This window comes from Chiloscyllium plagiosum, unplaced genomic scaffold, assembly GCF_037043375.1.
Source record: "Chiloscyllium plagiosum isolate Xiang-an unplaced genomic scaffold, Cpla_swu_hap1 HiC_scaffold_19, whole genome shotgun sequence".
Taxonomy (NCBI): domain Eukaryota; kingdom Metazoa; phylum Chordata; class Chondrichthyes; order Orectolobiformes; family Hemiscylliidae; genus Chiloscyllium; species Chiloscyllium plagiosum.
The window spans coordinates 44,719,498-44,746,674 of record NW_028270157.1 but is presented as its reverse complement, the minus strand read 5'-3'; the positions used below and the strand labels follow the sequence as shown (position 1 = coordinate 44,746,674).

Sequence of the window (27,177 nt, the reverse complement as noted above, 5' to 3'; positions counted from 1 at the left end):
GTTACAATTAGCATATCAAAGAACCATCTTCCCATTGGTCCATACATGGTGACAATTTTCTCCTGGTCATTGACTACTTTTTGAAACTTCCAATTGTTAGACAGTTAAAGGACACTTCAAGTGTATCTGTACTAGACACATAATGCAATATGTGTGACAAAGGGGTGTAAATATACAGACAGACAATCTGTAAGGAGAGAAAAGAGCTGACGTTTCGAGTCTAACTGACCCTTTGTCAAAGCTCTTTTCTCTCCTTACAGATGCTGCCAGACCTGCTGAGATTTTCCAGCATTTTCTCTTTTGGGTTCAGATTCCAGCATCCACAGTAATTCGCTTTTATCCATGTTGCACTGTGGTCTCCAGATCTGGAAAGATGGTCAAACAATCTATTATACATTAATTGAATTCTTAGTCTCGGTTTTTTTCATTTGTTATTTTTGTGTAAATACTTTTGCAATTACCTAATATGTACATATTTTCATTATTAATGCATGCAATTTTCTCTTGGTAGGGAGAAGAGGAAAGAAGATGTATTACTATTTTAATAGTTGAGGACTCTGGGTCTATACTCGATAGAGGTTAAACGGATATTGGGAGGTGTGCAAATTGAAACTTACAGAACACTGAATGGCCTGGACAGAGTGGATGTTGGGAAGATGTTTCCATTGGTGGGAGAGACTAGGACCCAAGGGCACAGCCTTAGAGTAAAGGGAAGTCCTTTTAGAATGGAGATGAGAAGCTTCTTCAGCCAGTGAGTGGTGAACCTATGGAATTCACTGCCACAGAAGGCTGTGGAGGCTAGGTCACTGAGTATATTTAATGTGGAGATACATAGGGTCTTGATTGTCAAGGGGATCAAGGGTTATGGGGAGAAAGTGGGAGAATGGGATTGAGAAACAATCAGGCATGATTGAATGGTGAAGCAGACTCGATGGGCTGAATAGCCTAACTTTTACTCCTATGTCTTATTGTCTTACTGGATATTTTGAAATTGACCAGCATCCCTGTTGTTGGCACCATCTTTAAAAGGCACCCAGACATACACTGTCAGTCTGGAGCTGCTATGCACAAGTCCTCACAGCTGCCACAGACGTGGCAAACAGCAGAGATCTCTGGCCTGCTTTGTGAACAGGACCTGAAAGTCCTGGTGTACAGGATGGTGCAGAGGCATGATGTTCCCTTTCCCCCAGGACGAGCAGGGGAGGCCATGACAGGAGTCGATGCCAGCTTAGTCTGAGGTTGCCCACATGGCTGGTCAGGCACAATGCACAGAAGCGTATGAAGGAGTTTCTCCTTCTCCAGTCTGTCTGCATAAAAGTACCACCTTGTCTCCGATACCTCACACTCACTCCATCCCTGCTACTGTATCCACCTCCCACTAAGGTTCCTACTCTCTAACAACTTCTCTCACTCTCTCTCGCCTACTCTAACACCTGACACCGCTAACCTTGTGTGACCTCTGTACTGCCAAATCACCTGCTTGAGACAGCTCTCCACTGGCACCCACAGTAACAGCTGTTCTCCCAACTTTCACCTCCCACAATACTTGATTCTCTCTCTCACCTTCTAGAAAGAAATTAATCCTCAGAATGAATGTAGACGGAGAAATGGGCTGCCCAACATTTGGCTCCTCACTCCTTGCATAGATATCTTCCTAACTCTGGTGGTCACATGCTGGTATTGGAGGCTGACCTTGACTTACTGTACCAGCACCCATAAGGGCAGACTACCTTCCTTGTTTGCTGACAACCACAAGCTTCCAGTCTGTGCTTAATGGCATGGCAATATAGGAGTGATGTGAGCCTGATTTTTCTGGCTGAGGGGACCATGCACAAAAAGACATGGCAAGGCAGGGATGCTGAGAGTATCCAGGTAAACCCAATGTTTCCTTCCCTCAGAAACCTATCATAAAACAATCTGGGTACAATCAGTTCTTCCATAACATGATGGTTGCATTACAAAAAAATCATACTTTCGAAACAGTGCTTAAAGTGTCGGTGCTGTAATTGTGTTACAGCCAACACATATTTTAAAAGTTTGCATTTTAGAAACAGCATCTATAATTTGTCAATCGCATAGCAGTGAATTTGCGTTAATGAAACGTGTGTTACAACAGAACAGCCTGTACTCATCACTTTGAGGTCCGCTTCCTACCAGTACTCAAAATTAACCCTAACTCGATAAACAAATTGCGTCCACGTTATTCCTTCCAACCCCGACTACATTTTCTGAATTTGTCCTCTGAGAAACCGGTCATACATTACAGGTTAAGATTCCTTCTGCCTCAGGGGAGAAAGATTACCATTTGGTACCTCCTCAGTTGGGGATATAGTACCTGTTATTCCCCTAACTATAGAATTTATAGAGTCATAGAGATGTACAGTACAGAAACAGACACTTTGGTCCAACTCGACCATGCTGATCAGATACCCTAAATTAATCTAGTCCGTTAGGGTGGCACGGTGGCTCAGTGGTTAGCACTACTGCCTCACAGCGCCAGGGATCCGTGTTCAATTCCCACCTTGGGCAACTGTGTGGAGTTTGTGCATTCTCCCTGTGTCTGTGTGGGTTTCCTCCCACAGTCCAGAAGTGTGCAGGTTAGGTGAATTGGCCATGCTAAATTGTCCATGGTGTTATGTGTAGGGGAACAGGTCTGGGTGGGTTGCTCTTTGGAGGGTCGGTGTGGACTTGTTGGGCTGAAGGGCCTGTTTCCACACTGTAGGTAATCGAATCTAATTTGGCCTATATCCCTCTAAAACATTCAGATGCCTTTTAAATGTTGTAATTATAGCAGCCTCCATTACTTTCTCTGGCAGTCATTCCATACACGTACCACCCTCTGCATGAAAAACCTGTCTTCAAGTCCTTTTAAATCTTTCCCCTCTCACCTTAAACCTATGTTCTCTAGTTTTGGACTCCCCTACCCTCAGGAAAAGACCTTGACTATTCACCCAGTCCATGCCCCTCATGATTTTATAAGCCAACCCACAGCCTCTGATGCTCCAGAGAAAGTAGCCCCGGTCTATTCAGCCTCTCCCTATAGCTCAAATCCTCAAACTCTGGTGACATCCTTTCAAATCTTTTCTACACCCTTTCAAGTTTAACAACATCCTTGCCGTAGCAAGGAGACCAGAATTGAACACAGTATTCCAAAAGTGGCTTAAACAATGTACTGTATAACAGCAACATGACCTCCGAACTCCTATACTCAATGCACTGATCAATAAAGGCAAATGTACTAAATGCCTTCCTCACTACCCTGTCTACCTGCGACTCCACATTCAAGGAACTATGAACCTGCACTCCAGGGTCCCTTTGTTTGGCAACACTCCAAGGACCTTACCATTAAGAGTATAAGTCATGCCCTGATTTGCCTTTCCAAAATATAGCGCATCATATTTATCTAGATTAAACTCCATAATCCCATCTGATGAAGGTCCCATTGTGCTCGGAGGTTTCTAGGCATGATCCCTCTGGCCTAACCATGCCCCACCTGTCTCTCCCCATGCCTTGTCCTGGGTAGCCTCCTGCACTCTTTTGTCACTCTCTGTTCTCATATGATTCTGCCACAAATCTCACCATAGGCCATGTTACTCAGACCCCTAATTCCACACTGTGATTCAGATCAATACTCTAAGGTAAAATGGGAAGAACTACAAATGCCACTTTATCAGCATCATGAATAACTTCAGATGATTGTAGGAATTCTATCTGTGAGCCACATATTGCTATCTGCTTCTGGTTCCTCTGTGCATAGATGTTTTTGTAAAGCTTGCACATGAAGCTGTAAACAGGTATTCATTCAAGTGAACTGCCAGTGCACTCACTGAACTAAACATGTTCCTCCTTACTTGCAAACTCCACATTTTCCAGCCAGCATTGACTTGACAACAATGTCATAGCATCCCAGCACATCACATCGCAGCACCATTTTACAGAAAATGTACATGAATAACTATTCTAATGATACAGGAAATTCCATTGCAAACAGCTCTCCAGACATGTGCAACTGATTCTAAAGGCACAAGTCTGACAAAATCAACCATAAAATTAGACAGTAATAGTCTGAATCCACATATTGATTATAGCAAACTCTGCTGTAGTTGTCTTCTATGGTCATCTAGTATCAGGTGATCCCCTAAGCATTCTGAACTTGGTTACCATGCTCACAGAACCAACCTTACACCAGGAACTGCAAGTTCCTCTCCAAGTCTCACAATACCTTCATTGTCAGTGAGTCAAAATTTTGGGATTCACTCCTCAACAGCACTGGGAGTGTACTCACATCTCAAGGATAGTAGCACTTCAAGGAGACAGCTCAATAATACCACCTTAAGAGCAATCAGGGATGGGCAACAAATGCTGGCCTAGCCTGCGACTCAATATTCTGTAAACAAATTGTAAAAACTTACATTACCAACTGATTGCCTGTGTGAGAGCATAATGTAGAATATAACCTTAGTACCCCTTATGATAACAGATGAAACAGGAAGAAGAGTAGACCATACAGCTGATCAAGCCCGATCCACTATTTATTACAATCATGGCTTCCAATTTTGCTTTTCTCCCTTCTCCCATATTCCCTGGTTCCCTAAGGGACCAAAGATCTGTCTGTCTCAGCCTCAACTATATTCAATAATAGAGTTTACATAGCCTCTGGGGTAGAGAATTCCAAGGACTCACAACTCTAAGTGGAAAAAGAATTCTCACTTAAATGACCAACCCCTTATTATGTCTCCTTATTTTTGGGGAAATAGCATATCAAACTTTTTCACCTTTATCAGAATCTACTCTTTTATAATCTTACAATGCAAGATTATCCTTCCTTAAATTTGGAAGCAAAACCTGCACACACAATCCTGGTGTGGTCTCACCAAAGCCCCATAAGTGCAACAAGAATTCTTTATTCCTGAACTCCTACCTTCTTTCAATAAAGACCAAATAAAGTGCCTTCCTAAGTGTGGACAGGTAAAGTTTGTAGTCTTGACTAGTATACTTAAGTCCGTTTTAACATCAACATCTATACATTTCACCCCTTTTTAAAAATATTCTACTTTTCTATTCTTGGTGCCAAAATGAATAATATCAATTTGAACAATGTTTTGACATTACACCCTATCTATAATCTTATTTCTCACTCATTAAACCTTTACAGCTGTATATCTTTACAGCTTTTTTCTGTCTTACTTGGACTTCTTGTTTTCTTTATTCTATCAGAGGAAATGGAGATCACTGGCAAAACTGGCATTTACTGCCCATGCCTAATTGTACTAGAACAGAGAGGCTTGCTAGGCCATTCAAAGGGCAGTCATGAATCAACCACATGCATTCCAGACTAGACAAAGATGGACTGATTTCTTTCGCTAAAAAGACACTGTCATAAAGTAAAACTTCTCTGATTGACTAATCAATGATTTCATGGTCACCCTTACTGAAATCAGCTTTTAAGTTTTGACTTACTAGTTGAATTTAAATTCCACTTGCTGCTGTAGTGGTATTTGAACCCATGTCCCCAGAGAACTAGCCTGTAATCTGGATTACTTGTCTGACATTATCACCACACTACTGTTTCCCCACCTAGTTTTGTAATCTGGAAAGTGTTGGCCATGATATTCCAAATGTTAAGAGAACCGTTAGACCAGCATAGACTGGAGTTGTGCATCGAAACAATGTGGAATCCCAGCTATAGCAGAGTGGGAATTGCTCAGGCAGTTGAAGGTTCTAATGGGCAATTCCCTGCGACTGGAACCTGTAGAAAGAGTTCTTTACAGACAGAGTGTTTCAACTCAGTTAAGCTAATAGATACCCAGGAGAAGGTAGTGGATGATAAATCAACTCTAACTCTGGACTCCGATTAAACTGAAACCCTGATTCAGTCCTCATTCCCCTAAAGACATCTCCCCTGACCTCTTATATGCCCAAACCTCTGACAACCATACTACCTTCCTAATCCAGCACCATCTCCCGGTCAACTCCCCACCTCTGGCCATGGAAAACTGGATGTGTGGACATGGGTTAAATCCTTAAACAGAAAAGGAAGTATTTTGCTTTCCAAACAAAATAAAATCAGAAGCAAAATACTTTGAGTTGGATGTCCATCAGTTGGATACTGATGATGGTTTGAATCTTAAACTTCATGGATGAAGTTTACAAGAATGATGATCTGTTAGATGCCTCTGAAGCATAGTCGTTTTTATAAAAAGACACTGCCATTCCTAAGAGGAATATATCATAGACCATAACAGATTATGTTAAAGATTGCTGTCATTCAATTTAGAGATTTCTTATTCAGTGCTTTGCAAAGACCAGTATTATTGTTTCCTTTATTTCTGCACTATGGATTAAAAATATAAGATACTGCCTTAAAGATGACTGCAATTTTAAAAGTCAAATTTACTGGAGCATATTTGTGAGGTGTGTACAATACTGCTTTTCCATAGACCAGTGAAAGCAAGAGCATACAACATGGAGCTAATGGGCTCTGAACTAGGGGGAGCAGATGCTTGACAATGAAATGAGAAAGACTAACAAGGAAAATCAGGGGTAGTATTAACCCTAATACCAGGGAAGTTATAATGGGGAACAAAGAGATGGCTGACCAATTTAGTACATACTTTGGTTCAATCTTCACAAAGGATGTCAAAAATAAAACCCCAAAAATTGTCGGGAAGCATAGGATCTAGTGAGAGGAAGGAACTAAAGGAAATCAGTATTAGATCCAAAGAAGAGGTTTACAAATTAGTCAAAAAAAAAACAAACAGCAGATCTGAGAATGGGGTTTAAATTTCAGCAAAGGAGGATAAAGGGAAAATAGAATATGAGAGTAAGCTTGCGGGAACACACAAACTGATTATAACAGTTCCTATAGGTATAAGAAGAGAAAAATATTAGTGAAAATAAACGTAATATCATAGAATCCCTACAGTGTGGAAGCAGGCCATTTGCCCCATCGAAGTCCACACTGCCCTCCCGAAGAGCATCCCACCCACCTTCCCTATTACTATAATCCTGTATTTCCCAAGGGTAATCCATCTAGCCTGCACATCCCTGGATACTATGGGCAACTTAGCATGGCCAATCCACCCAACCTGCAGATCTCTTGTCTGTGGGAGGAAACTGGAGTACCCAAATGAAACCAAGCAGACACAGAGAACATGCAAACTCCACACAGACAGTTACCCAAGGCTGGAATCAAACCTGGGTCCCTGGCTGTGTAGGTCCCTTGCAGTCAGAAACAGGGGAAGTTATGATGGAAAACAGAGAGATGGCAACCAATTAAATACATATTTTGGTTCAATCTTCACAAAGGACATCACAAATAACAGCCATAAAAATGTTGGGTGTCAGGGAGAGGGAGGAACAGAAGGAAATCAGTATTAATAAGGAAATGGTGTTTGGAAAATTGACAGGATTAAAGGCTGATAAATCCCAGGGCCTGATAATCTACATTCCAAAGTAGTTAAGAAGGTAGCTGTAGAAAAATTGATACATTGGTGATCATCTTTCAAGATTCTATAAATTCTGGAACAGTTCCTCTGAATTAGAGGGTAGTTAATGTAATCCCACTATTCAAAAAGGGAGTTAGAGAGAAATTAGGGAATTATAGAACAGTTAGCCTGACGTTCGTAGTAGGGAAATGCTACATTATAAAAGCCCAGTATAAAAGATTTAGTAGCAGAGCACTTGGGAAAAAGTGACAAGATCAGCAGAATCAGTATGGATTTATGAAAGAGAAATCATGCTTGACAAATCTAATGGAATTTTTTGAGGATGTAATTAATAGAGTTAATAAGAGGGAAGATAATGAATGTTGTTTACCTGCACCTTTAGAAGGCTTTTGATAAAGTCCCATATAAGAGATAAGCATGTAAAATGAAAGCATATGGAATTGGGGTTAATGTAACAACACAGATAGAGAATTGGTTGGCAGATAGGAATAGGAATAAATGGGTCTTTTTTTCTAAGTGGCAGGCAGAGATTCATGGATATCACAGTTATCAATGCTTGGATTATAGCAATTCAAAGTCGAGAGTGTGGTGCTAGAAAAGCACAGCAGGTCAGGCAGCATCTTGGGGCAGGAGAATCGATGTTTTGGGCATAAGTCCTTCAACAGGATGAAACGTCGATTCTCCTGCTCCTCGGAACCAGCCTGACTTCTGTGCTTTTCCAGCACCACACTCTCGACTCTGATCTCTAGCATCTGCAGTCCTCACTTTCCCCTAGCTATTTACAATATATATTAATTATTTAGATGAGAGAATTAAATGTAATATCTCCAAGTTTGCAAATGATTCAAAGCTGGGTGGCAGGGTGAACTGTGAGAAGAATGCAGAGATACTTCAGTGTGATTTGAACAAGCTAAGTGAGTGGGCAAATGGATGGCAGATGCAGTAAGAAATGAGATTCTCTTTTTGCTACCAAAATCAATAAAGGCAGATTATTACCTGAATGGCAATAGGTTGGGAAAGAGGGAAAGTGCAATGAAACCTGGGTGTCCTTGTACACCAGTCACTGAAGTAAACATGTTAGTGCAGCAGGCGAAGAAGATAGATGGTGTGATGACCCTCATAGCAGAAGGATGCAAGTATAGCAGCAGGGATGTCTTGCAATTGTACAGGGGCTTGGTGAGGCCACAGCCAATAAAATTGTGACCTGACTAGACAGTAAATGTAGGAAGGTTGTTCCCAATGACCAGGATGTCCAGAACCAGGGGTCACATTCACAGAATCCCGACTGTGTGGAAGTAGGCCATTCAGCCCATTGAGTCCACAACACCCTTAAACAGCATCCCACCCAGACCCACCCCTTTTCCTATGGCTAAGCCACCTAATCTACACATCTCTGGACACCATGGGCAATTTAGCATGGCCAATCCTCCTAACCTGCGCATTTTTGGACTGTGGGAGGAAACCTGCACAGACATGGGGAGAATATGCAACCTTCACACTGACAGTTGCCCAAGGCTGAACTTGAACCCAAGTCCTGGTACTATGAGGCAGCAGTGCTAACCACTGAACCACCGTGCCACATTGTAAGGATATAGAGTAGACCATTTAGGGTTGAGATGAGGAGAAATTTCTTCACGCGGTGAGCGATGAGCCTTTGAATTCTTGCCTCGGAAAGTGGTTAAGGCCAAGACACAATGTTTTTGAGAAGGAATTAGATATAGTTTTTAGCGTTAAAGGGGTGAAAGGTTATGGGAGAAAGCAGGAGCAGGGTACTGAGTTGGATGATCAGCCATGATCATATTGAATGGTGTAGCAGCCTCAAAAGGGCTGAATGGTTTACTCCTCCTCCTATTTTCTATGCCTCTATGATAACAATGTTTTGATTAACTCCTGGTCAGGTGATCTTAGATGGTGTGGGGCCAATGCAGGAGAAAACACTTAGTCTGCAAAGAGGAAGCATCAAAAGGTGTGTGTGCTTCCCTCTCTCCTGTGTGGAGCATCAGGACATCAGCAGTAATAGCTAACTGTCCTTTATTCACCTTTCTCTGCAAATCTCCTGCTGAAAGAGAACTAAAATGTCTTGAATGACAGTGGAAAGATGAATTTGAAATCACTGAATGAAAGACAGCATCAGTGTACAAATAACCTTGTATCAATGACAAAGAACAAAAGGTACCTCTCATCAATTCCCTTGATGCAGACTGGTGCGATCAAACTGTTTCTGTTTTTTTCCCCTCCTTTCCACCTCAATATTCATGTTTTTACGAGTCTGTTTGTGAAGTGGGGGTGGGTGGGGGAATAGGTGTTGTAGTGGGTTTTAAAAGGAACAGCTCTTAATTTGAAGAGTTATAAATTAGCAATTCATATTTCCTATCTGCCATTGGCTAAAGAAAATTTGTTTCTGAAACTGTTTTTTCTTGTTAAGTACAGAAACCTGAGTTCGTCAGTCAGGGAAATTGGAAACTTTTAAGTTAATCTGTTCACATTTGTGATGTCTTCAGCAATATTGGGGCTTGATTTCCAATGCACTACCCCAATGGGTTGTGGTAATGTTTGGGGGCTTGTGTCAGGGATTTTGTAGAACAAAGATAACTTAAGATTGAGTTTGGAGTTGGTGGGTGATAAAGGGATAAAAGGAAACATTGAGTTGTATACTATCAAAAGTAAGATGGCACTAGAAACTGCAAAAACTTCCTTGCAGGTGGGAAAGATTTCCGTAATAAGAGATCGCAGGTTGACTAAATTGACAAGCTAACCGGAAACGGAATTGCCTGCTAGATCTAGAGGACTAAAATAAATGAAAGACCAGCATAGCATTTGGCCTAAATAGAGATGCAAGAAGGATAAGATACTCCAAACAGTGAGACATCAGAATCCATTCATATTGTTCCAGTCAAAGCAGCTGGAAATATAAAAGAAACTAAAACTTAAAATATCTGAAGCCAGAAGTAGTAATAGGTGATGAATGAAAAACAATGAAGTGAAACAGCAGAAAACCAAATTTCATTCTAACAAGATCTATAAACAATTGCCAGAGTTGAGTATTCGAAAACCAGTCAGGGTACAAACATTTAACCATCTCAACAAAAGCCAGCTCAAGTGGCAACTTGGGACCAGGATGGAACAGTTGTCACCTTGATCACTCAGTGAAAGTAAATGCCAGATATACTGTTATAACCACAGGCACATATGTCCAACTGAGGAGCCTGTCCCTGAACTGAAGGCAGCTCATCAAGAAGAGGTGAACAAACCATCCATACACAGCACACATCAATCATCAGAAACAGGGATCCACAACAACTCAATTACAAAAAAACAAAGCCATCACAGCAGCAATAAATTATACAGGAATGACACAATGACCAGATGAACAGCCAACAACACCATGCTTTAAGAAACCAACATGGTTTAATGATCATGTGTGCAATATATATGCAGAGAGTGATGGAAATACCACCAGTCATTGTGCTCTGGAAGTCATCAACCCAGCAGAGACATGGAGTGTAACAGACAAGTGCCTTGTTCAAATCAAGCAAACTACCCAACAAGATGCAAATCTTCAAGGTATTAGAACTATGGGATATATAGTTGCTAATCAAAAATATATATAATACATGCCAAATTTTTTTCTTTATTTTAAATCAAAAGGGGAAAATATGGATTCAAATGTCTGTCCTAGAGTGCTATACTCACCTGACCTCTACCACGAGGCACATTCCCAGTAATCAGATGTGGACAGGCATCTTAACATTCATTTCAATAAGATTCCCATGTAGAACATATTGTGTTGTACAGTCAAAAGAGAGGGACTCAGATTAAGATGTTAAATCAAACTTCCCCAAAATGGGAAAAGTAACCCTGAAAATGTTCGTTGCACAGGCCATGTCAGCAGAAGAGGCCAGCAATGGTAAAGGGAACCTGTGGAAATTAAACAAATGCACTTATAATGCATTAAGGGTTTAATATTTTTGATTAGGCCTGTCTTACTGAAAGTAGTCTACTCAACAGAAAGTAAATTCAGCAATGTTCAACTGGTACCATGAAAGGAAACACTCAAGTATCTTTACGATGCATGTTGATGACTATCTATGGTGAGGCTCTGGGGTGTTTGAATTATACCGAATAAATAAAAATATACTACAGCTTGAGATTAGAATACAGAATTCAGGGCCTTTAGATATATTTAGCAGAATAGGTCAGGAATAACCTTGAATCAATCCTAACTAGAAGGTGTGACTGTATCACTCCAACGCATCTCGTCCACATCCCGCACCTCCGCCCTCAGACCCCACCCCTGCAACTGTAACAAGGACAGAATGCCCCTGGTGCTCACCTTCTACCCTACCAACCTTTGCATAAACTGACATTTCCGCCAGCTCCAAAAAGACCCCACCATCAGGGATATATTTCCCTCCCCACCCCTTTTCGCCTTCTGCAAAGACCGTTCCCTCCATGACTACCTGGTCAGGTCCACGCCCCCCTACAACCCACCCTCCCATCCTGGCACCTTCCCCTGCCACCGCAGGAATTGCAAAGCCTGCGCCCACACCTCCTCCCTCGCCTCCATCCAAGGCCCTAAAGGAGCCTTCCACATCCAAAGTTTTACCTGCACATCCACCAATATCATTTATTGTATCCGTTGCTCCCGATGCGGTCTCCTTTACATTGGGGAGCCTGGACGCCTCCTAGCAGAGCGCTTTAGGGAACATCTCCGGGACACCCGCACCAATCAACCACACCGCCCTGTGGCCCAACATTTCAACTCCCCCTCCCACTCTGCCGAGGACATGGAGGTCCTGGGCCTTCTTCACCGCCGCTCCCTCACCACCAGATGCCTAGAGGAAGAACGCCTCATCTTCCGCCTCGGAACACTTCAACCCCAGGGCATCAATGTGAACTTCAACAGTTTCCTCATTTCCCCTTCCCCCACCTCACCCTAGTTCCAAACTTCCAGCTCAGCACTGTCCCCATAACTTGTCCTACCTGCCTATCTTCTTTTCCACCTATCCACTCCACCCTCCTCCCTGACCTATCACCTTCATCCCCTCCCCCACTCACCTATTGTACTCTATGCTACTTTCTCCCCACCCCCACCCTCCTCTAGCTTATCTCTCCACCCTTCAGGCTCTCTGCCTTTATTCCTGATGAAGGGCTTTTGCCCAAAACGTTGATTTTACTGCTCCTCAGATGCTGCCTGAACTGCTGTGCTCTTCCAGCACCACTAATCCAGAATCTTTTGGAAGTATGCTGAGTCATCACAGAAGCTTGATCAAACAATGGAATTTGCTATACACCTGCAAGACCAAATGCCTGGTTGATATATTGAAACTAGGTAATTTGATAAAATATGCTTCAGTTGATGGTAAATAAATACGGAGAAATGCTTACTCCAGATTCTAGCCTTGTGAGACCAAAGGACATGAAATTAGTCCTTATTACTAACTCTTTTCATGCTAACCTTTCAGATGGATTTTCAAGTACAGTTGATTTTGTAATATTCGTGCTGGATGGAAATGGGAAAAAGAAATTATCCCCTGTTCTGGGAAGCCAAGAGAAATAAAAGGCATGTTGAAAATATTTTAACTTGTGGAAACACTGGTTGCTGTGGAAGCAATACATGCAGGGTTTTAGTTAATATTTTAATGGAAATTCTGTTACGGGGTGTTCTGAAAATAGTTGGCCCACGAATGTTATATAGATAATTTAGCTAAGTTTGTGATAACTTGTATTTGGTGGAGAATGTGGCTGAAAAAGGCTGGGAATTGACTTTGTTAGTGTAAAAATGATGCTAGAAAGAAACCTCCAAGGTAAGATGGGTCGACACATCATCTGTTTACTTTACTAAAAAGAATGCTTGCACAAAAAAACTACTGAAGGTCCTAGAAGAAGAACATGTTGTATTATGATATAGTGTACAAAACATGGAAAACCATTTCTCTTCTTTTCACTTCAATGTTTTGAAATATTATTTGTATAATAAAGTTTGATTTAGAGAATAGAATCTTAATAGTATGTTAATTAATAGCAAGTACAAAACCTAAGCATTGCTGAAAAAGGATATTTTATCTTGTACTTATCAAGAAATACTAGTGTAAAGAGAAAACAACATTTAAATAACATGAAAAGAGAGAGTGCTGACTTCCATTTGTTTGCTGTGCAAGCGTATTGCTGGAATAGTTTGCATCAAAGTGATCCTGCAGGATGTCCATCCTGATCAGATCATTTCTCCCTGTATTCCCATGCAACCTCATGAATGAGCCTAATGGCCATCACTTTTGCACCTGAAAAGTGTTTCGGATTACACTGGAAAGGTTGGACATTTCAAAGATTTGAGCAAAATTAAAACTAGTTATTTCACTCTGCTACAAATGCTATAGGAACAAGAATGGTGTTCACCACTAGCAGGATGCAGCAGTAAAGTCAAAAAGATGTTTTGCCTATCACACAAATAGGTATTATTCTCAAAAGGTTTGCAGATTATCCCTTGTGCATACTAGACACCACATAATTTGATGCACAGGGCTCTGCATTTTGCAGACAGAAAGAACATTGTCACACACTGCCTGTTTCGACTCAACAGAATAGGATAAAGAAAAGGATAACAAGTGGGAAATCACCTTTGACTAATTTGCTAGGATTCTTCTCAAATTTAACAAGCAAAGTAGATAATGAGATCCCATGGATGTAGTATCGCTGGACTTTCAGAAGACATTTAACAACATGCCATATTAAAGGTTAATGCAAAAGTTAAAATCCCAAGGTGTCAAGGGTAATTTATTAGCTTGGATACAGGATTAGCTGACCAAGAGAAAGCAGACAGGATAAATGGGTCCTTTTCTGATTGGCAAGGTTCCACAGAGTTTGTTCTTCAGCATCAACTATTTACAATCTATATTAATGACTTAGAGGTACTATAGCTGAACTTACAGATGGCATAAAAGTAGGTGAGAAAGTAAATTGATATTAAGAAATTTATAAATGCATCTGGATATATTAGGTGAATGGATCAAAATCTGGCCGATTAACACAGAAAAGCATGCAGTTATCCGTTTTGGTTAGAAAAACAAAGGCAACTTATAAACTTTAGAGACAGAAACGTCAGAGTACTTCAGTGAAGTACCCTTGTGTATGCATCACAGAAAACTAGTATGTAGATATTATGGAAGGCAAATGGGATTTTGGCATTTGTTTCTAAAAGAATACAGGAAAATGTTGCTACAATCGTACAAGGTATTAGTGAGACTGTAGCTGAAGTCTTGCATACAGTTTTGGTCCCCTTACCTGAAGAGAGACACATTGGAGAGCAGATTCACTAGCTTGATTCCAGACATCAGGAGTTTGTCTTATGAAGAGATTAGGCCTATACTGTCTGGGGTTTAGAAGAATGAGAGGAGATCTAATTGAGATATACAATTGCTCGAGGGGATTGACAAAGTAGACATAGAGAGGATGTTTCCTCATGTGGACAATCTAGAACAAGAGGTCATAGTTTTAGGATAGGGGGGAGCAGTTAAAAGAGAGATGAAGAGAAATTACTTCTCAAAGTGTCATGAATCTGTGGAATTTGCTACTTAGAGCATAGTGGATGCTAGGACATTGAGTACATTTTGAGGAGATAGACAGATTTTTAATTAGTAACAGGTTGAAGGGTAATGGTGAGCAGGCAGAAAAATGGAGTTGAGGCTGAGATGCTTTGATTGTATTGAATGGTGGAGCAGGCTCAAGGGGCTGAACTGCCGACTCCTTTCCTAGTTCTTATGCTCCTATGAATAGATAACAGTGTGAGTTTTCCTCCAGCAGATTGTTTTACCTGATGTGGCAACACTAATGGTATCCTTCATTACAGAACTAACTGAGCATGGATTGTGCAGTATTGAATAGTCTGACAATTATTCCAGGTTACTATTATGTACAAACATTATACTCTCAGGTATATCAGTGTCTAGGCCAACAATTACAATGAAGAGCAAGCTTTCAATAGCATGCCATGCATCATGTGGTTTCAGAGGTAAGGTGAAGTATGAGACCTTTACAGCCTCAGGCCCCATGCATTCATGATATCATAAACAAGCCTCTAAAAGATATACTGACCTTGAAATATAATGCAACCACTCTCTGATTCATTACTCAGGGCATACCTTGAGCAATCAGCCAAGCTGCCCAATTTAAAATTGAAATCGAAGCTTAGCAGCTAACTATCAGTCATTATATAACAGGTGCATCTCACTAGCAACACCTCTACCAATCAGAATCCACTTGTCAATCAATCAGCACTCTCTCCCCATACAGTGCAATGTTGTTTTCCCTTTACATTGGGATTGTCCTGATGAGTGCAAGACAAATAGTGTTGACAAATTGTGTCTTTTGAAGCAATACTCAAAGTTTGTGATTTGTATTATGAAATTATTAAAGTTAAAGATACACAGTTGATGGGCACTGCTTGATTACCTATGAACATATATAAAAAATGCAAACAATTATTTGGGATAGAATCAGTAGTCGCATGGAAAAAGGTGGGCTGATTAAGAAGCACCAGCACAGCTCTCTAAACGGAAATTATGCTGAACTAACTTTTTTTGAAGAGTTAATGAAAGGTTAATGAGATTAATGCTTTGATACAGTGTCTCATAATAGACTTGTAAGGAAAGTTGTAGGTCATAGTATAAAAGGGACACTGGCAACATGGATAATTGCCTGAATAATAGCAAATAGAGAATAATGGTCAATGTATATTTTTTATGCTGTATGAAGGTTTGGAGTGGAGTTCCCTAAGGATCATATTGGGACCCTTGTTTTCCCTTATGTGATGATCTGGATCTTTGTGTGCAAGGGACAACTTCCAAGTTGGCAGATGACACCAAACTTGGAAGAATTGTAAACAGTGAGGAGTGTGGAACTCCAAAAGCACATTGACAAGTTCATGGAGTGAGCAGAGAGGCAGCAGATGAGGTTCAGTGAAGTATGAGGTGATCACCTTTGGCAGAAGAATATTGAAAGACAACTTATAATTTGGGTTAAAACTAAAAAAAAGGTGTATGCTATAAATCAAAAACAAAACAAAAATTGCTGGAAAAGCTCAGTAGGTCTGGCAGCATCTGAGGACAGAAATCAGAGTTAACGTTTCAAATCCAGAAATCCAAAACGTTAACTCTGACTTCTCTCCTCAGATGCTGTAAACCTGCTGGGATTTTCCAGCAATTTCTGTTTTTATTCTGATAAAACTTGGGTTACAATTCTAAAGGTGGTGCAGGATCAGAGGAATCTGGGTGTTAATGAGCACAGGTCATTAAATGTGACAGGACATGTGGACCAGAACAGTAAATAAAGCACACGGTGTTCTTGGTTTTACAACTAGGGTCATACAGAGTACAAGAGTAAGGAGTGATGTTGAACTTGTACACGACACTAATTTGATCTCAGCTGATGTACAATTGTCGGAAAAATGTAAATCTATTGGAGAGTACAGAAGTGATTCACTAGAATGGCTCCAATATCTAGAATTCAGCTAGGAAGATGGATTGAAAAAGTTGGGACAGATATCCCTGGAGATAAGAAGGCTGATAGAAGGTTTCAAGATCATCAGCGGGCTGGACAGTGTAGATAGGGTGAAGCTTATTCTGCTGGTAAAAGAAAACAGAACAAGAGGATCTAGATTTAAAATGATATACAAATGACGCAAGGGTGATGTGAGAAAAAATACTCTCACACAGCAAGTAGGGTATGGAATGCACTCTCTAAAAACTTGGTGGAGGCAAGTTCAATTGAGGCATTCAAGAGGGCTTTGGTTGGTTATTTGGATAGTAATGGTACGCAGGGATTTGGGGAAAAGGCAGAAGATTGGCACTAGACAATACAGCCAGTGCAGCCACAATGGATGCACCAAATGGCCTCTTTCTGCACTGTAATAATTCTGTGAGTTGTCCATATCTTGGGAACCCTTCTTTTATGGGTTGAAGATAGGCATAGGTCAAATTCATCATTGTCTCCAATATGTAATGGGTCAAAATAGAAAATGCTGACCTGGGAAGGCACCAAACACATCAAGAGAATTGTCAGGAATGTGCAGAAGAACAAAGTATCAGAAGGAGCATATAAATCTCTATGTTACCCAATCCAACTTCTCAAACACCATCTGCTCCACATATGGCAGGGTTCATAGGTCTCACATTGGAGGGAATCTTGTAGCAACATAATGGTGATGTTCTTACCTCTAAGCCAGGAAGCCTAAGTTCAAGTTTAAATTCCAGTGGTGTGTAACAATGCTGTTGAACAAGTTGATTAAAAACATGTCAATCTCACATTTGAGGGATCTCACAGCACAGTGGTAGCCAGATCTCTCTGAGCTAGAAGATCTGGGTTCAAGTTCCAACTGTACTGGAGGTGTGACAATGCTTGTCTGAACAAGTTGATTTAAATAACTTGATCTCACATTGGACATGTCAGTGTCTCAAAATGTGGTCTCAAACCAAGGAAATGAGAGTGAAAGCAAACTATACTCAATCCTAATGCATTCCCAATCAGAAATCATAAAGAGAGACTTCTGGGATACTGTATGTTGGTGATGGAAGAGGCAGATGTATGTATTGTTGCACTGTGCAAATAAATTGAGCATTAGGTAAATGATTGGTACCTGCTTTTCTATTTTAACAATCGGCTTCAGAATGAATTAGTATTTTTCATGGAAGCATAGTCAGCAATTTAAAACATTTGACTTATATAGACAAGTCAGAAAGTTCAGCAGATTTGCAGTACAGTCTATAATAAAATTATTAAATATTAATCAAGGTTCCATTACAAGTAATTCAATTAGCTAACAACCAGCAGATGACACTTGATTAAGATAACTTAATTGTCATTTTCTGCCTTGTAATCTAAATAGCATCTACTCTATCAGGGTGCAGGTCTTCAAGTTATTCATCCTTGAAAATCCTTTCCTAATTTAAATTAGAGTGGTTCATCTCCTAACTGATATCTTACCCTATTCTGTTCAAGCAACTGGCAGCGATTGTGTTCTGTTGGCAGCCTGTGTTGATAGTGACTTTGATCTCTTGGTCACAGCACTGAGGAAACAAGGGACATAAGTTACTGAAACAATAAATACAAAGGCACTAGGAACAAAGCATATGCAATATCTTTCTATCTTGATTATTTAAAACATATTTTAAGCACATGAACATTTCTAATGTCAACATTTAGTCATAACACTGATGGTACACAAACACATTGTATTTTAAGGTATTCCCTCTACCGTGCCTATATTCACCCATCCAATAGTGCATATTCATTTATTATTCTTAGATTATCTTCGTCCTTTTAAAGTTTACCTTCTTGAAAATTATAGTAGTTCTCAATTTTTATTTTGCAAGTCTAATTCAGAATGCAGTTATATTATGGTTTTTTCAAATGCTTTCTGACTTTGGTAGTATCCACAATTCCATGGCTATAATATTAACCCTAATTTTAATCCTCTGCCTGCAACTTTCATGATAATTTAATACATAAATAAAATGCTTCAATATAATATTTCAATTATTTCATCTTACATTTTTCTTTCAGTAAGTTAAATATCTGAATACTTAAAAAATGATTTGAAAGAACATTTTAATTTTTAAAAATGCAATCCACAAAGCTGCTGCTGTTTGGAGCCACTCCTACCAAGAGATCTACATCATGGTATGTCACACTCACTTGCCTTGTGCCAAACTCACACATCCATTGTAGCTTCACTGCAAGTATTCTGTGCCATCTGTCATCCAACTGTGCTGAGGTTGACCCCTCTTTCTGCTACCTGCCACTTTGCTCACTAGAAAAGATTTTGTAGCTTTTCAGTTCTGATCCGTTTGTCAAAGTACTGACATTTTCTTTTTTGGGTGTCACTTTTTGCTCTTGCAATTTCAAATATATCTTTTTTTGTCTTATGCACTTATATGGAATTGTATGCCGAGCTTCAAATGCTGTAGATTCCACTGTCTATATTTGCCCTAATAGTTGGTCAGAGCTTGCAACTTATCAATCATTTCTTATATTAGAACAATGGCTTACAATTCAAGAAAGTGCCTTAGGATGTCGCAAAATTATTAAATGTGGTATTTCAATTCAAATAATAAATGGGATTCTTGGCCTTATTAACAGAGATAAAAAATAAATGTTTTTGTAAATGTATTACATATTACAAATATTTGTGGAATATTGGTTACATGTCAGCTGCAATATTTAGTTCAATTCTGAACACTACATTGTATGAAGAGGGTTAAGGATTCTGAGAGGGTGAAGAGGAAACTGATTAGAATGGCAAAGAGGGATGTGAGATTTCTTATGTGGAGAGACTAGAGAAGGTGGGGCTGTTTTCCTAGGAGCAGAAAGATGAAGGGAAATTTTAATTGAGATTTTCAAATTGTAAGAAGTTTGAATAAATTAAGTGAGAAGAAACCTTCCAGTGGCAACAGGGTTATTTATCAGGGTTATTTATCAGCAGGGTTATTTATCAGCAGAGTTATTTATCAGCAGGATTATTTATCAGGGTTATTTATCAACAGGGTTATTTATCAGCAGAATTATTTATCATGGTTATTTATCAGCAGGGTTATTTATCAGTGTTATTTATCAGCAGGATTATTTATCATGGTTATTTATCAGCAGGGTTATTTATCAGGGTTATTTATCAGCAGGGTTATTTATCAGCAGACTTATTTATCAGGGTTATTTATCAGCTGGGTTATTTATCAGCAGGGTTATTTATCAGCAGGGTTATTTATCAGCAGGCTTATTTATCAGGGTTATTTATCAGCAGGGTTATTTATCAGGGTTATTTATCAGCAGGGTTATTTATCAGCAGGGTTATTTATCAGGGTTATTTATCAGCAGGGTTATTTATCAGCAGGCTTATTTATCAGGGTTATTTATCAGCAGGGTTATTTATCAGCAGGGTTATTTATCAGGGTTATTTATCAGCAGGGTTATTTATCAGCAGGCTTATTTATCAGGGTTATTTATCAGCAGGGTTATTTATCAGCAGGGTTATTTATCAGGGTTATTTATCAGCAGGCTTATTTATCAGGGTTATTTATCAGCAGGGTTATTTATCAGGGTTATTTATCAGCAGGCTTATTTATCATGGTTATTTATCAGCAGGGTTATTTATCAGGGTTATTTATCAGCAGGGTTATTTATCAGCAGACTTATTTATCAGGGTTATTTATCAGCTGGGTTATTTATCAGCAGGGTTATTTATCAGGGTTATTTATCAGCAGGGTTATTTATCAGCAGGGTTTTTTATCAGGGTTATTTATCAGGGTTATTTATTAGCAGGGTTATTTATCAGCAGGGTTATTTATCAGCAGGGTTATTTATCAGCAGGCTTATTTATCAGGGTTATTTATCAGCAGGGTTATTTATCAGCAGGGTTATTTATCAGCAGGGTTATTTATCAGGGTTATTTATCAGGGTTATTTATCAGCAGGGTTATTTATCAGCAGGGTTATTTATCAGCAGGCTTATTTATCAGGGTTATTTATCAGCAGGGTTATTTATCAGCAGGCTTATTTATCAGGGTTATTTATCAGCAGGGTTATTTATCAGCAGGGTTATTTATCAGCAGGGTTATTTATCAGGGTTATTTATCAGGGTTATTTATCAGCAGGGTTATTTATCAGCAGGGTTTTTTATCAGCAGGATTATTTATCAGGATTATTTATCAGCAGGGTTGTTTATCAGCAGGGTTTTTTATCAGGGTTATTTATCAGCAGGGTTATTATCAGCAGGGTTTTTTATCAGCAGGATTATTTATCAGGATTATTTATCAGCAGGGTTATTTATCAGCAGGTTTATTTATCAGCAGGGTTATTTATCAGCAGGGTTATTTATCAGGGTAATTTATCAGCAGGGTTATTTATCAGCAGGGTTATTTATCAGCAGGGTTTTTTATCAGGGTTATTTATCAGGGTTATTTATCAGCAGGGTTATTTATCAGCAGGATTATTTATCAGGGTTATTTATCAGCTGGGTTATTTATCAGCAGGCTTATTTATCAGGGTTATTTATCAGCTGGGTTATTTATCAGCAGGATTATTTATCAGGGTTATTTATCAGCAGGGTTATTTATCAGCAGGGTTTTTTATCAGGGTTATTTATCAGGGTTATTTATCAGCAGGGTTATTTATCAGCAGGGTTTTTTATCAGCAGGATTATTTATCAGGATTATTTATCAGCAGGGTTATTTATCAGCAGGGTTTTTTATCAGGGTTATTTATCAGCAGGGTTATTATCAGCAGGGTTTTTTATCAGCAGGATTATTTATCAGGATTATTTATCAGCAGGGTTATTTATCTGCTGGTTTATTTATCAGGGTTATTTATCAGCAGGGTTATTTATCAGGGTTATTTATCAGCAGGGTTATTTATCAGCAGGATTATTTATCAGGGTTATTTATCAGCAGGGTTATTTATCAGCAGGGTTTTTATCAGGGTTATTTATCAGGGTTATTTATCAGCAGGATTATTTATCAGGGTTATTTATCAGCAGGCTTATTTATCAGGGTTATTTATCTGCTGGGTGATTTATCAGCAGGGTTATTTATCAGCAGGGTTTTTTTATTAGGATTATTTATCAGGGTTATTTATCAGCAGGGTTATTTATCAGCAGGGTTATTTATCAGCAGGGTTATTTATCAGGGTTATTTATCAGCTGGGTTATTTATCAGCAGGGTTATTTATCAGGGTTATTTATCAGCAGGGTTATCTGTCAGCAGGGTTTTTTATCAGCAGGATTATTTATCAGGGTTATTTATCAGCAGGGTTATTTATCAGCAGGGTTATTTATCAGCAAGATTATTCATCAGGGTTATTTATCAGCAGGGTTATTTATCAGCAGGATTATTTATCAGGGTTATTTATCAGCAGGGTTATTTATCAGCAGGATTATTTATCAGCAGGGTTATTTATCAGCAGGGTTATTTATCAGGGTTATTTATCAGCTGGGTTATTTATCAGCAGGGTTATTTATCAGGGTTATTTATCAGCAGGGTTATCTGTCAGCAGGGTTTTTTATCAGCAGGATTATTTATCAGGGTTATTTATCAGCAGGGTTATTTATCAGCAGGGTTATTTATCAGCAAGATTATTCATCAGGGTTATTTATCAGCAGGGTTATTTATCAGCAGGATTATTTATCAGGGTTATTTATCAGCAGGGTTATTTATCAGCAGGATTATTTATCAGCAGGGTTATTTATCAGCAGGGTTATTTATCAGTGTTATTTATCAGCAGGGTTTTTTATCAGCAGGGTTATTTATCAGCAAGATTATTCATCAGGGTTATTTATCAGCAGGGTTATTTATCAGCAGGGTTATTTATCAGCAAGATTATTCATCAGGGTTATTTATCAGCAGGGTTATTTATCAGCAGGGTTATTTATCAGCAGGATTATTTATCAGCAGGTTATTTATCAGCAGGGTTATTTATCAGCAGGATTATTTATCAGGGTTATTTATCAGCAGGGTTATTTATCAGCAGGATTATTTATCAGCAGGGTGATTTATCAGCAGGGTTATTTATCAGGGTTATGTATCAGCAGGGTTATTTATCAGGGTTATTTATCAGCAGGGTTATTTATCAGCAGGGTTATTTATCAGCAAGATTATTCATCAGGGTTATCTGTCAGCAGGGTTTTTTATCAGCAGGATTATTTATCAGGGTTATTTATCAGCAGGGTTATTTATCAGCAGGGTTATTTATCAGCAAGATTATTCATCAGGGTTATTTATCAGCAGGGTTATTTATCAGCAGGATTATTTATCAGGGTTATTTATCAGCAGGGTTATTTATCAGCAGGATTATTTATCAGCAGGGTTATTTATCAGCAGGGTTATTTATCAGTGTTATTTATCAGCAGGGTTTTTTATCAGCAGGGTTATTTATCAGCAAGATTATTCATCAGGGTTATTTATCAGCAGGGTTATTTATCAGCAGGGTTATTTATCAGCAGGATTATTTATCAGCAGGTTATTTATCAGCAGGGTTATTTATCAGCAGGATTATTTATCAGGGTTATTTATCAGCAGGGTTATTTATCAGCAGGATTATTTATCAGCAGGGTGATTTATCAGCAGGGTTATTTATCAGGGTTATGTATCAGCAGGGTTATTTATCAGCGGGGTTTTTTATCAGGGTTATTTATCAGCAGCGTTATTTATCAGCAGGGTTATTTATCAGCAGGGTTATTTATCAGGGTTATTTATCAGCTGGGTTATTTATCAGCAGGGTTATTTATCAGGGTTATTTATCAGGGTTATGTATCAGCAGGGTTTTTTATCAGCAGGATTATTTATCAGGGTTATTTATCAGCAGGGTTATTTATCAGCAGGGTTATTTATCAGCAGGGTTTTTTATCAGCAGGGTTTTTTATCAGGATTATTTATCAGCAGGGTTATTTATCAGCAGGGTTATTTATCAGCAGGGTTATTTATCAGGGTTATTTATCAGATGGGTTATTTATCAGCAGGCTTATTTATCAGGGTTATTTATCAGCAGGGTTATTTATCAGCAGGATTATTTATCAGCAGGATTATTTATCAGGGTTATTTATCAGATGGGTTATTTATCAGCAGGCTTATTTATCAGGGTTATTTATCAGCAGGGTTATTTATCAGCAGGATTATTTATCAGGGTTATTTATCAGCAGGGTTATTTATCAGCAGGGTTTTTTATCAGGGTTATTTATCAGGGTTATTTATCTGCTGGGTTATTTATCAGCAGGGTTATTTATCAGCAGGGTTTTTTATCAGGGTTATTTATCAGGGTTATTTATCAGCAGGGTTATTTATCAGCAGGCTTATTTATCAGCAGGGTTATTTATCAGGGTTATTTATCAGCTGGGTTATTTATCAGCAGGGTTATTTATCAGGGTTATTTATCAGCAGGGTTATTTATCAGCAGGGTTTTTTATCAGGGTTATTTATCAGGGTTATTTATGAGCAGGGTTATTTATCAGCAGGATTATTTATCAGGGTTATTTATCAGCAGGGTTATTTATCAGCAGGATTATTTATCAGGGTTATTTATCAGCAGGCTTATTTATCAGCAGGGTTATTTATCAGGGTTATTTATCAGCTGGGTTATTTATCAGCAGGGTTTTTTATCAGGGTTATTTATCAGCAGGCTTATTTATCAGCAGGGTTATTTATCAGGGTTATTTATCAGCTGGGTTATTTATCAGCAGGGTTATTTATCAGCAGGGTTATTTATCAGCAGGGTTATTTATCAGTGTTATTTATCAGCAGGGTTTTTTATCAGCAGGGTTATTTATCAGCAAGATTATTCATCAGGGTTATTTATCAGCAGGGTTATTTATCAGCAGGGTTATTTATCAGCAAGATTATTCATCAGGGTTATTTATCAGCAGGGTTATTTATCAGCAGGGTTATTTATCAGCAGGATTATTTATCAGCAGGTTATTTATCAGCAGGGTTATTTATCAGCAGGATTATTTATCAGGGTTATTTATCAGCAGGGTTATTTATCAGCAGGATTATTTATCAGCAGGGTGATTTATCAGCAGGGTTATTTATCAGGGTTATGTATCAGCAGGGTTATTTATCAGGGTTATTTATCAGCAGGGTTATTTATCAGCAGGGTTATTTATCAGCAAGATTATTCATCAGGGTTATCTGTCAGCAGGGTTTTTTATCAGCAGGATTATTTATCAGGGTTATTTATCAGCAGGGTTATTTATCAGCAGGGTTATTTATCAGCAAGATTATTCATCAGGGTTATTTATCAGCAGGGTTATTTATCAGCAGGATTATTTATCAGGGTTATTTATCAGCAGGGTTATTTATCAGCAGGATTATTTATCAGCAGGGTTATTTATCAGCAGGGTTATTTATCAGTGTTATTTATCAGCAGGGTTTTTTATCAGCAGGGTTATTTATCAGCAAGATTATTCATCAGGGTTATTTATCAGCAGGGTTATTTATCAGCAGGGTTATTTATCAGCAGGATTATTTATCAGCAGGTTATTTATCAGCAGGGTTATTTATCAGCAGGATTATTTATCAGGGTTATTTATCAGCAGGGTTATTTATCAGCAGGATTATTTATCAGCAGGGTGATTTATCAGCAGGGTTATTTATCAGGGTTATGTATCAGCAGGGTTATTTATCAGCGGGGTTTTTTATCAGGGTTATTTATCAGCAGCGTTATTTATCAGCAGGGTTATTTATCAGCAGGGTTATTTATCAGGGTTATTTATCAGCTGGGTTATTTATCAGCAGGGTTATTTATCAGGGTTATTTATCAGGGTTATGTATCAGCAGGGTTTTTTATCAGCAGGATTATTTATCAGGGTTATTTATCAGCAGGGTTATTTATCAGCAGGGTTATTTATCAGCAGGGTTTTTTATCAGCAGGGTTTTTTATCAGGATTATTTATCAGCAGGGTTATTTATCAGCAGGGTTATTTATCAGCAGGGTTATTTATCAGGGTTATTTATCAGATGGGTTATTTATCAGCAGGCTTATTTATCAGGGTTATTTATCAGCAGGGTTATTTATCAGCAGGATTATTTATCAGGGTTATTTATCAGCAGGATTATTTATCAGCAGGATTATTTATCAGGGTTATTTATCAGATGGGTTATTTATCAGCAGGCTTATTTATCAGGGTTATTTATCAGCAGGGTTATTTATCAGCAGGATTATTTATCAGGGTTATTTATCAGCAGGGTTATTTATCAGCAGGGTTTTTTATCAGGGTTATTTATCAGGGTTATTTATCTGCTGGGTTATTTATCAGCAGGGTTATTTATCAGCAGGTTTTTTTATCAGGGTTATTTATCAGGGTTATTTATCAGCAGGGTTATTTATCAGCAGGCTTATTTATCAGCAGGGTTATTTATCAGGGTTATTTATCAGCTGGGTTATTTATCAGCAGGGTTATTTATCAGGGTTATTTATCAGCAGGGTTATTTATCAGCAGGGTTTTTTATCAGGGTTATTTATCAGGGTTATTTATGAGCAGGGTTATTTATCAGCAGGATTATTTATCAGGGTTATTTATCAGCAGGGTTATTTATCAGCAGGATTATTTATCAGGGTTATTTATCAGCAGGCTTATTTATCAGCAGGGTTATTTATCAGCTGGGTTATTTATCAGCAGGGTTTTTTATCAGGGTTATTTATCAGCAGGCTTATTTATCAGCAGGGTTATTTATCAGGGTTATTTATCAGCTGGGTTATTTATCAGCAGGGTTATTTATCAGGGTTATTTATCAGCAGTGTTATTTATCAGCAGGGTTTTTTATCAGGGTTATTTATCAGGGTTATTTATGAGCAGGGTTATTTATCAGCAGGCTTATTTATCAGGGTTATTTATCAGCAGGGTTATTTATCAGCAGGATTATTTATCAGGGTTATTTATCAGCAGGGTTATTTATCAGCAGGGTTTTTTATCAGGGTTATTTATCTGCTGGGTTATTTATCAGCAGGGTTTTTTATCAGGGTTATTTATCAGGGTTATTTATCAGCAGGGTTATTTATCAGCAGGGTTATTTATCAGCAGGGTTATTTATCAGGGTTATTTATCAGCTGGGTTATTTATCAGCAGGGTTATTTATCAGCAGGGTTATTTATCAGCAGGGTTATTTATCAGCAGGATTATTTATCAGGATTATTTATCAGCAGGGTTATTTATCAGCAGGATTATTTATCAGCAGGATTATTTATCAGGGTTATTT

General features: G+C 38.7%; 1 protein-coding gene across 1 annotated transcript in view; it reads right to left on the bottom strand.

Moving 5' to 3' along the window:
- Positions 1 to 27,177, bottom strand: part of nrip2 (nuclear receptor interacting protein 2) — a 76,290-nt gene that overhangs the window by 25,033 nt on the left and 24,080 nt on the right. Inside the window, exon 3 of the mRNA XM_043709403.2 lies at positions 18,426 to 18,508. Coding sequence (XP_043565338.2) covers positions 18,426 to 18,508 — 83 coding nt within the window. The remainder of the gene's footprint in view (positions 1 to 18,425; positions 18,509 to 27,177) is intronic.